The sequence below is a fragment of the Eurytemora carolleeae genome, unplaced genomic scaffold (assembly GCF_000591075.1).
Source record: "Eurytemora carolleeae unplaced genomic scaffold, Eaff_2.0 scaffold2411, whole genome shotgun sequence".
NCBI classification, from domain to species: Eukaryota; Metazoa; Arthropoda; class Copepoda; order Calanoida; family Temoridae; genus Eurytemora; species Eurytemora carolleeae.
This window is the reverse complement of record NW_019398295.1, coordinates 4,861-17,130: the sequence shown is the minus strand read 5'-3', so window position 1 is coordinate 17,130 and position 12,270 is coordinate 4,861. Positions and strand designations below refer to the sequence as shown.

At 33.0% G+C, this 12,270-nt stretch overlaps 1 protein-coding gene across 1 annotated transcript; it reads right to left on the bottom strand.

The window, feature by feature from the left end:
* Positions 1 to 179: 179 nt before the first annotated feature.
* On the bottom strand, positions 180 to 12,070 carry LOC111717167 (dynein heavy chain 5, axonemal; the record flags this gene model as incomplete). The annotated part of the gene is made up of 13 exons (XM_023492677.1): positions 12,033 to 12,070; positions 11,255 to 11,360; positions 9,388 to 9,507; positions 8,719 to 8,836; positions 8,370 to 8,479; positions 7,760 to 7,944; positions 6,668 to 6,796; positions 4,650 to 4,746; positions 3,916 to 4,038; positions 3,008 to 3,115; positions 2,701 to 2,826; positions 1,497 to 1,615; positions 180 to 301 (listed from the first exon to the last, which is right to left on the bottom strand). Coding segments are annotated over exons 2-13 (1,462 nt in total), but the record flags the coding sequence as incomplete, so codon positions are not given.
* Positions 12,071 to 12,270: the final 200 nt, after the last annotated feature.

Below are 12,270 nucleotides of genomic sequence, written 5' to 3'. Positions count from 1 at the left end.
GAGTTTGTGATAAAGACTTAAATCCTTTGGTTCAGTTTTTCCGATGTTTATTTAAAACAAAAATTTCTTAAATATTCTAAAATGCAATGATTCCATATATATATATATTAATAATATATGAAATATTGTTCATTACATGAGATTATTTTATAAAGACAACATTACATCAATTCAATTACCTAGAAGGTTTTTAAGCCTGATGCAGAACGAGTCGAATCTTCCAAAAATATATTTTTCACTAAAACTGAATTCTCTGAGTTCCCTTCCAACCTTTCGATTCTTGACTTTCTGGTACGCATCCCTGCATTAATATTATTATTAGAATTTTTACAAAATTATTAATGTGATTGTCAATGTCATTAATAATAATATCATATGATTATTGGACCGAAATTCATGATTGAGAGAAGTAATTCAACTAGCAAATACTGGTTCAAATACTTTTTAGAAACCATAGGATAGCCCTAGCTTGTACCATCGTGGTAGAAGTAGTTCAACTAGCAAATACTGGTTCAAATACTTTTCAGGAACCATAGGATAGCCCTAGCTTGTACCATCATGGTAGAAGTAGTTCAACTAGCAAATACTGGTTCAAATACTTTTCAGGAACCATAGGATAGCCCTAGCTTGTACCATCATGGTAGAAGTAGTTCAACTAGCAAATACTGGTTCAAATACTTTTCATGAACCATAGGATAGCCCTAGCTTGTACCATCATGGTAGAAGTAGTTCAACTAGTCCTACATATTTCAACTACTTTTCACTATACATAAATTCTTGCCACAGGTTTATAAACGATGTTTATTTGACAGTTTACCGCAAACCAAATTAAACAAGCTTTTAAGCAAAAATCTAACTCTTTAAATTGAAGCTTGATACAAGCTAAATACAGTTTTGAAATTTACATGTCCAAGAGTACATAAAAGCATAAGCGAGTAGGTGAGGTAAAACAGAACAGAATGGATTAAAAGATGTCTATAATATAATGATAGTTCAGTTTGATTACTCTATCATCCGAGGGGAAAGGATAGAAATAATTATCTATATTGATCATTCAGTTTGATACTCTCTGTAATTTGAAAGCTCTACCTATACTGATCGTTCAGTTTGATCACTTTGTAACCTGAAAGATCTACCTGTAAGGGTCGTTCAGTTTGATCACTTTGTAATCTTAAAGTTCTACCAGTAAGGGTCGTTCAGTTTGATCACTCTGTGATCCGAAAGGAAAGGATAAAAAGGATAGAAAGATCTACCTATAATGATCGTACAGTTTGATCACTATACAATCTGAAAGGAAAGGATTAAAAGATCTACCTATAATGATCGTTCATGTTGATCACTCTTTAATCCTAAAGGAAAGAATAGAAAGATCTATCTTGAGTGAGCGTTTATGTTTATCACTCTGTAATTCTAAAGGAGAGGATAGAAAGGTCTAACTATAAAGATCGCTCAGTTTGATCACTTTGTAATCCCGAAGGAAAGGATGAAAGATCTACCTATAATGATCGTTGAGTTTGATGCACTCTGTAAGTTTAATCTCAATCTGTTCTCTCTCTTGGTTCCAGATTGTTACTCGTCCACTCTCCGTAATATACCGTTTACAGCTTCTAATCACCTCAAAAAAAAAATTTTTTAGCTAGGCTTGTCCAGATGTTTTAACTAGGCTTGTCCAGATATTTTAACTAGGGTTGTCCAGATATTTTAACTAGGCTTTTCCAGATATTTTAACTAGGTTTGTCCAGATATTTTAACTAGGCTTGTCCAGATATTTTAACTAGGCTTGTCCAGAGCCGGCGATTTAAAAAATTCAAGAAAATACGACTCGGGTCTAAGCTGTTGTTGAGCCTTATTTACGGCTCGGGCTTTCGAATTTAAGTTGCATCTATTTTTCAACAGAGTTTAGTTCAAAAAACCGGTTTAATGTTGTATTTGGCGGATTTTCATAGTTGGAATTGGTGCATTCCGAGTTTTGATGAGAATAAGACCCAACATTGAGCCTTATTCTCCACTAAAACCAACCAAGGTCGGTTTTATTTTCATTCTCCTTAAGTCGAGCCTAAGTCCTTGTCCAGATATTTTCACTAGGCTTGTCCAGATATTTTAACTAGGCTTGTCCAGATATTTTAACTAGGGTTGTCCAGATATTTTAACTAGGGTTGTCCAGATATTTTAACTAGGGTTGTCCAGATATTTTAAACTTTTAGTTGAACCATTGTTTAATTCAAAGAGCATTTTCTCTTCCTTCGTTATTCAACAATAACAATATAATTCATCAGATTTTCATGTTTATTATTAGTGAATTTTTTAATATTTATAAATTTCAGAGAATGATATTTTCAAAACATAATTGATGATAGGTATTTATACAACCATGGGGCTATGTTAGCTTCCACAAAAAGGTGGGTCAAAGGAATTAAGTCTTTGTCACAAACTCTGATTTTCTAGTCCTAATATCTTTTTAACCTGATGGTGAAAGCCTTTGATATTTCAAACTTAGATAATTTAATCTAACATAATTCATAGCTTGAAATATCAAAGGTCCCAGACATTGGGTAGCAAAGAAAAAGCGGTTAGAAAATCAGAGTTTGTGATAAAGACTTAAATCCTTTGGTTCAGTTTTTCCGATGTTTATTTAAAACAAAAATTTCTTAAATATTCTAAAATGCAATGATTCCAATTTGTAAACCTGTAAATATTTACCTGGTTAGTGATTTTAACGAGTAGAGAGGCTACCCTCTCCGGGGTATTATAGAAGCAGGACACGTTGAAGATCATCTTCACAATATGCAACAGCCTCATCAAGGGGGTCTTCATGTTGTACGGGTCCTGAGAATTCAAATTTAAAAAAAATATATTATTATTACTATTTTATTATTATTTTATTATTTTTATTATCATTATTATAATTATTATGATTATTATGGATTATTATTATTAAAATTATTATAATTATTATTATTATCATTATTATTATCAATATTATTATCATTACTATTATCATCATTACCTCTAGATATATAGCATGGCTAGATCTCTCGATGGCTCCTAGGAACTTAGCATTATCACAAGCTTCTACGTGGTATCTTGTTATACGAACATCTATCTCTCTCCAGGCCTAAATAAGTCCAATGACATCATGTGTACCGTTGTGAATCAGACATCACCGTCGATAAATGAAAGGCCACTTGAAATTACGTCTCCAGTCCCTTTAAATTTTATTATTTATTCAATGAATTGAACTCTTTACCTTATTTTTCATTGGCAAACCTGTGAACAGTTCAAATGAGTTGATTTTATTCTCTCAAAATACAGGGTGTTTTACGAAACATGAAAGTTGGTAAATAGTTTTGAATGTCTTCTTCAATATTAAGTATTTTATATTAAAGACTTTTTGCAGTTTATTTTGCTAAAAAAATCTTTTACTCGATTATATTTTGCTTTAAAATCAACTTTATTATAATAATACTACCAAGCGATGTTTTTTACTATTCTCTTTGGTATTAAAGAACTTAACAAATTATGGAAGAAGACATTTAAAACTATTCACCAACTGTCATGTTTCCTGGGACACCCTGTATGTTAAAGAAACCTTAACATTTTTCAAGTATTTGAAGTTTTCCAGTTCTGATTTTATTGTGAGTAGATCTCAGCTCCTAGGTTTAGGTTTCATGTTCCAAGTTTCTGGTTTCATGATCATGGAAAACCGATTTTCTGATGTCAATAGTTATACCCAATATAAACTTGAACTCGGTTCTTTTATTGCCAAAGAAACAGAGAGATTTAATATTATTTATCAACACACAGAACTTATTTAATATATTCCAGAAAGTTGCAAAGTTATTTCAAATTCAAATGAAGATCACAAATAGTAATTTTGACTAATCTAAATTTTAATTTTTTAATATTGATATCTACCTTCATTAGTTTGCATTGAGCAGTTCTCAGAACAACAAGCGTCATTCTGCAGGGCATTGTGTTAATCTGCTCTACCAGAAGGGTTAATCTTGCTGCTCTAGACTTCCAGTACTCAAGTTCATCCTAGAGTATAGTAGGGTTAATCTTGCTGCTCTAGACTTCCAGTACTCAAGTTCATCCTAGAGTATAATTTTATAAATACAACAATTTTATTATTTCTGCAGTATTTCAATATATTCTAACTTTTAGACTATTCTGAAACTTGACGAAACTGCCAGGTGTCTCAAAACTTTTGTAAAAGAATTAAAAAATTTTAAACATTGGAATTTTCCCAGTTTTTGTTTATAAAGAATCCCAAATGTTGAAACGAAAAACAGAAAACCAAAGTACCAAAAATAAGAACCATCCTATAGAACAAAACCAATTTATCATTTTCTAAACGCATATAAGTCTTTATTGTAGTATATTTTCTATTGCTGTCGTTTGTTTATCAAGACACCGTATATGTTCTGTCAATACTAGATATACAGTCCGGGTTCAGAAGGAATTCGTTTGGAAATAGAACTAATATATTTCAACTCAGGTCTAACTTTTGTAAGGAAGGAAAATTAGGAAAACTAGAAGTCAAGTTGTTCTCTACTGTTTACCCCAAGGGAACTCATAGAGAGGGGAGGGGGAGGGGGCAGTTTTAAGTTTAGAAGTTCTTTAAGTTAAAAAAAATAAATATTTAGTACCTGAGGCCCAGCATCATCGGTTTCAAGGCGGAGCTGTTCACTTTCAAGTAGGAGTTCCTGAATCTTCTTCATCCAGCTCCGTAGATACTCTTCAAACCTAGATTAGGGGGCTTTAATCATTCATCCAGCTCCGTAGATACCCTTCAAACCTAGAGAGGACGCTTTAATCATTCATCCAGTTCCGTAGATACTCTTCAAACCTAGAGTTGGACGCTTTAATCATTCATCCAGCTCCGTAGATACTCTTCTAACCTAGCGTAGGACGATTTAATTATTCATCCAGCTCCGTAGATACTCTTCAAACCTAGCCTAGGGGGCTTTAATCATTCATCGAGCTCTGTAGATACTTTTCAAACCAAGACGTTTTAATCATTCATCCAGCTCTGTAGATACTCTTCAAACCTTGAATAGGACGATTCAATCATTCATCCAGCTCCGTAGATACTCTTCAAACCTATCGTAGGGGGCTTTAATCATTCATCGAGCTCTGCAGATACTTTTCAAACCTAGAATAGGGCTTTTCGACCCTACAGTAAGACGCTTTAAAAGCTCCGTAGATTTTCTTCAAACCTAGAGTAGGACGTTTTAACTTTACATCCAGCTCCGTAGATCCCTAAAGTAGGACGGTTTAACTTTATATATAGCTCTGTAGATACTCTTCAAACCTAAAGTATGGCCTATATACTTTTTAAACCTAAATTAGAACGCCCTGTAAAGGATCAGTGTTGGAAATTTTCTACGTTAGGCACAATTATTATTTTATCTGAAACACCATATCAATTGTTAACTTGGCTTGAACTTAGACAAACCCACCACCTGAAATGTGCCTTAATTTTCTACGTTAGGCACAATTGTTATTTTATCTGAAACACCATATCAATTGTTAACTTGGCTTGAACTTAGACAACCCCACCACCTGAAATGTGCCTTAATCCACGATATTACAATTTTCTACGTTAGGCACAATTATTATTTTATCTGAAACACCATATCAATTGTTAACTTAGCTTGAACTTAGGCAAACCCACCACCTGAAATGTGCCTTAATCCACGATATTACAATTTTTAGGTGTCGGGTCAATGAGAAATTGTTTTCGCATTACTTATTAAGTTGTTTCAAAGCGGATATCTATATAATAAAACAAGACATTCGTATATATATATGTGGTCTATAGCCAGCGAAACGGCTGAACCGATTGGGCTGAAATTTGTTGTCGACACTCAGGGGTGGCCGGGGGTGTTATAGACTAAAAAAAATAAAAAATAAATTTCAACCTTTTTAAAAAAAATGTTATTTAAAATGTTTTTATCCACGGGCAACACCGGGCTCTCCAGCTAGTTTGAGATGAATTGAAGAAAAAAATCAATAATTTGATTATTGGATGTTAAAAATCAATTTCAAACTTTCACAATTTGAACTTTTATATTTTTTATGATTTTTGTGCGGCCATATATTCTTTGTTTTTAAGTTAAACCCTGATATAGTTGAGGAAGAGAAGAGGATCAAGAATGATAAACTGCTCCCTGTTAATATGTGTGCATCCAGAAACCGTTTGATTTATCGTTATATTACAGTGCTTTATATTCAGGGGATAAAATGCTGCTTTGCAAAAATGCATAAATGTATTCTTTGGCAACTACTAAAATTGCAATTGTGCAGTAAAAGAAGGTTGCTTTCTTTAATTCGCATGAAAAATATCGACACAAAAAGCATTTAAAAGTACTGAAATTGCAAATCATTTCCCGCATCACATTGTTTCTTTTATGTTTTATAGCTATATGAATTTATGTATTCGAGAAATGTATTTTCAACACACTGCTTAGCTAAAAATACATTTTGCATTCCAGAAGAGAACAGTTTACAGAATGCATGCAGTACACAGAAAACTGTAGATTTCATAGATAAAATACGCACTCAAAGTTCACACATCCAAAATGTCCGTATTTCAAGAAATGATAATTAAGATTTTAAAATATTTATTTATAAAAATACTTGCATTTTATTACTCAGTACTCACCGTTTCTGCCCATCCTCAGTCTTGAGGTAGGCGAAGGCATCGTCAATGTTCTTGATGGTGTAGGATTCAGGGGGGAACTCCTTAATGAGCACACCCTCCTTCCACACTAACTCGGCCACGCGCAAAGAACTGAATAAAATATTTCTTAAGAATCTTTCTAGAACGCCGATAGTTGGAAAATCAGATTTTTTAAAGAATATTATGATGAATTTTCAATGGCGGATAACTTTTCTCCCACAATCTGCTAAACGTTGCTTGCAAATACTTTTTAACAACTACTTAGCATGGAAGCAAGGGAATTTTACTTTACAAAGGCTCCCAAGACCAATTTTGCCTCCACAACATCAAGAACATAGTCCCTAAAATTGGTCGAGGAAACCGGTGGTTGAGTAAAACGTTTAATATTCCTAAAAAGTAGTTATAAACCATTTTATCGTCTTTTGATCTAAAATTGCGTGATTGTTTTACAAAAACTATGCAAAGCGGGATGTTATTTTTCTTAATTGTCCCTCTGTTGGGGGCTTATAGGTCGGTAATACCACAAACATCATTAATGTTTAAGTAATTTAAGTTAGGTTATTTAACTTTCTTGAACAGTTTTCACCAACGGAGTTCTTCAATGCAGGGAAGAGAACATCAAAGAATGGTTTTACCAAAATTAATTTTTCATCAAGATAATAGAAAAATGAATGTTTAAGCTGAGAACAACTTCAAAGAAGTGGTATTGTTGGAGCTAGGGTTACCTTATATAGGGTAAGAAAAATGGTTAACCTTGTAAAGGAACTGATGAACAGTGTTTACCTTGTGAAGGATCTAAGGTGCAGGGTTTACCTTGTAATGGATCTGAGGTGCAGGGTTTACCTTGCAAAGGATCTAATGAACAGGGTTTACCTTGTAAAGGATCTAATAAGCAGGGTTTAACGTGTAATGGACCTGAGGAGCAGAGTTAAGAATATCAGGAGCATGGTTTACCTTGTAAAGGATCTAATGAGTAGGGTTTACCTTGTTAAGGATATCAGAAGCATGGTTTACCTTGTAAAGGATCTAATGAGCAGGGTTTACCTTGTTAAAGATATCAGGAGCATGGTTTACCTTGTAAAGGATCTAAGACAAGGCAGGAGTTCCTTCTTAACCTTGAAGAGGAGTTGATCCGTCCCCTTGTCCCCCATCCCGTTAGTGTTCAACAGAGGGATGAACACATTGGAGACGGACCTCTCGATGTTCCAGAGAAGATTCTCGTTGATGTTCGCGTTAATCAAGCCTGCCATTATTTCCCTCTAGATAGATATATTGATAAACAGATAGTTTGTCTATGTGTTTGTCACTGTGTGTGTCTGTTTTATCACAACCGGCTGTTGCTAACGAACTTTAGAACTTTCGATCAAAAATGTTGTTACAGATAAGTCTGGGTCTGAAAAGTTGGCGGAAAATCAAAATGGAGGAAAGAGGAGAAAGTTATCGTGGTTCAGTGTTTTTTCAAGCATTTGAAATATCAAATTAAATAAGGACCAAGTTTAAACTTTCCTAATAAAAGACTGATGACAAAATGAGAGGATAAACGATCCAATGAATAAGTGATTGAAACAATGAATTAATTTATGAAACAACAAATCAGTTGATGAATAATGAATGGAACAACAGATCAATAAATGAATCAATAAAACAAGCAACGAATCAATTTATTAATTTGGCGAATTTTTACCTGGAATGTCTCTTCTCCAAGAGTACGCTTAGTACTAGTCCTGAGAAAGTACATACAGAACCCGTTCAAGGATCCTTCGCTCCCATCCGTCACAAATAAAATCTTTCGTCCTAAAGAAAATAAGCCTCATCAAATAGAGTTGGTTTGGATCAAACAATTTACTGACAAAGATCATCATTGAAATTAAAGAAAATAAAGCAATCAAAGTTTGTTTAGTCTTGGTGAAAAGTGTTGACATATTTTGAAATATATCCTTGAGTTCTATTTATCAGTGTACAAATCTCGAGAACAAAAATAAAGTTTATTTTGAAGTTTTTTTTAGAAAGGTGAACAGTCCCTTTAACCCAACCTGGTTTCCTCTCCTCGGCCTCCTTCCCCTTCTCCAGGACGGAGAAGTTTGGGTTCTTGATCCTCTTCTTGTTCTTACTCTGGTCCATTCCTTTCTCCTCATCCTTCGGCTCTTCACCCTACATTAAAAAGGATTGGGGTGGTGCAAAATTCTAGAACATATTTGAACCGTTGAACGGTTAAGAAGTTTCCCCAACATTTTTTTATCCATAAGGAATTGAGTCTTTGCCACAAACTCTGGTATTTAAATCCCTATATCTTAACAACCAATGTTGTAGACCTTAGATATTTCAAACTATGACTTCTGTTATATCAAACAATCAAAGTTTGAAATATCTAAGGTTTACATAATTTGGTTGTAGATATATAGGTATTAGAAAATTGGGATTTATTGCAAAGATTCAATTCCTTTGTTTCATTGATGAATATTTCAGCTTGACATTTTTATAATCTTTGTTTAATAGTCCCACCTTATGTACTGTACAGAATTTTTTTAATCTTACAATGATGTGTGGTACATTGTACACGATGCATATGCATACATTGTACAGTATACATCTTTAAAAGACGGTCGTTTACAGAAGAAAATGCAAATGACATTTTAACATTAAAAAATGTAAAAATAAGATGAAATTCATAAAAAAATAACTTTTTAATTATTATTTCTTACCTGATAATAAAAAAGAAGTTTTCTAGCATTGTCACTTTTGAAGAGATAATCTAAATGATCCAGCATAGACGGATCATTAAACATATAGTCCATAATCTCATGACGTAGCAGTCCACTAAACTAAACAAAAACAAGTAAAATTTGAGTTTAAAAATCGACAAGTTATTTATTGGTCAGCATTCCTTAAACATGATTATTAATTATACTTTCTAGCATCTTGCTGTTCTTAAACCGGAATAATAAAGGCATGAAAGTAAAGGACCCGAACTACTGGAAATAATCCTTTATTTTGTAATCTTGAATAAAGAAATAAAGAACTGATAATTTAAAGCTTCTCCATAATTGATATTTGAGCCTCTCAATGTCTGTTGTTCATGTGTGAATTCTTCTTGGTGAATTCCAATCTCTTTTTGGACTTTTACAGGGTTCCACAAAAATCTAAGAAGTTTTACTACTTTCAAAATAATTGTTTATTTTAAACATTTTCTGTCCTTAAACTTTGCCAAATTTGGACCATGAGAGAAATTGTATGCTAAAGAAAACGAAGAAAAGCGTGTTTTTTAGTTCGTTCTTTCTTTTTTTCTCTTAGGATAAAAATTTTGCAAAGCTGACTTTAACAAAATACTGTTTAGAAATATATTGGAAGGTTTATGAAAAGTTTTAAAAACTAACCAAAAAAAATGGGCTTCTCTGTTTCTTTACCCATTAAATTAGTTGTAGAACCTCACGTTTAGAAAATTGCCACATTGGAAGTGATGAAAAGCAAAGTTGCAATAAAAAATCTTAGTTTTCTATTTTTACTTCTTATCGTGACTATCAACTATAGTGATAATAGTGTCTAGAAGTAAACTTTTTCATTGGTCCATCTGTTCAAAAATATAATAAACTAGATTGGGAATCCAAACGGTTCTCACAAAAATATTTTTCCAATTGGTTCAGCCGCTTTAAAGTTCATTTTAATAAATGGAACAAACCAACCAATGTTGAAATATGACCATCAGTAATCAGTATCTGTGATAATATCTGTGTTGTATCTATAAAGAACAACAATATGTTCTCAATTTTATATACTCCGTTTTCTAGATTCTAACCTGTTCTAACCTGTCCAATGTAAAGGAGTTTTAACCTGTCAAATAAGTAACTAGTTCTAACCTGTCCAATGACTAATTAGTTCTAACCTTTCCAATGAGTAAGAAGTTCTAACCTGTCCAATGAGTAAGTACAGGGTGTCCCACGAAACATGACAATAAGAAGACGACTTGAAAGTCGTCTTTGGTATTTGAATTTATTTGTGACATTTAGTCTTCTATCTACTTTAAAATGTATGATTCTTGAAACAACTATCACATAATTCTCCTAGCCCTGGCATTTCCAAAAAGTGGTCTGCGTTTTTTGTGCTTTCAATATTACCGGAGATATAAAGAATTTGGTTCAAATTTCAATTTTTTTAAATTAAAGCAAAATTGTCGAACTCTGAACGAAATTCTTCATATCTCGGGCAATATTGAAAGCACAAAAAAGGCAGACCACATTTTGGAAATGGCAGGACAAGGGAAATTTTGTGATTATTATCTCTAGAAATTTACTTCTAAAATTAGGTTGACAAATAAACGCAGCAAATTATATCAAAAATCAAGACGACATTCAAGTCGTCCTGCATACTGTCATGTTTCGTGGGACACCCTGTAGTTCTAACCTTTCCAATGAGTAAGTAGTTCTAACCTGTCAATATGTAAGTAGTTCTAACCTTTCCAATGAGTAAATAGTTATGAGTAAGTGAAGTTCTAACCAGTCCAATGAGTAAGTAGTTCTAACCTGTCTAATGAGTTAGTAGTTCTAACCTGTCCAATGAGTAAATAGTTCTAACCTGTCCAATGAGTAAGAACGTAAACTCATGAGTTGGATCTATTTCTCCTCTTCTTGCTTTCCTCTCCGCCTCTTCCCTCTTCTTCTGCAGTTCATCCTCATTCATCCTAGAAAGAAATATTTATCCCGCTTCATTCTACACATAGATATTCATCCTATACATAGATATTCATTCTACACATAGATATTCATCCTATACATAGATATTAATCCTATACATAGATATTCATCCTTATCCATCCTAGCCATAGATATTGATATATTCATCCTCATTCATCCTAGACAAAAATATTTATCCCTGTTCATTCTACACATAGATATTCATCCTTGTCCATCCTAGCCATAGATGTTCATATATTCATCCTCATTCATCCTAGACAAAAATATTTATCCCTATTCATTCTACACATAGATATTCATCCTATACATATATATTCATCTTTATCCATCCTAGCCATAGATGTTCATATATTCATCCTCATTCATCCTATACAAAGATATTTATCCCTATTCATTCTACACATAGATATTCATCCTTATCCATCCTAGCCATAGATATTCATCCTCATTCATTCTTAACAAAGACATTTATCCAAGACAGAGCTATTCATCTTCATTCACTCTAGACAGAGATAAACATACAAGACATAGATATTCATCCCCTTTCACTTATTAAAAAAGAAAGATTGGTAATCACGGTTTAAGAATGACGAACTACTGTCGGATGAATTTAAAATTTGTTTTTATTTTTCATACTGGGGGCCAAAGTTATAACTTACTTGAGTGTGTGCTTTATTTGATTAATCCAACATTGCTTTCATCTAAAACAATCAGATTTTCTATTACAGATGGAACTTAAAAATTAAGATATGTCTTTCATTTCGTTTGCACCTTTAACGGTATCATTCTCTCATGATATACCGTTAAAAATACAATACAATTCAATTTATTTAAAATGTTTATCTAACTTTCCCCGGCACAGTCAATACGAAACTGTGATCTAATACCTCCCATGAT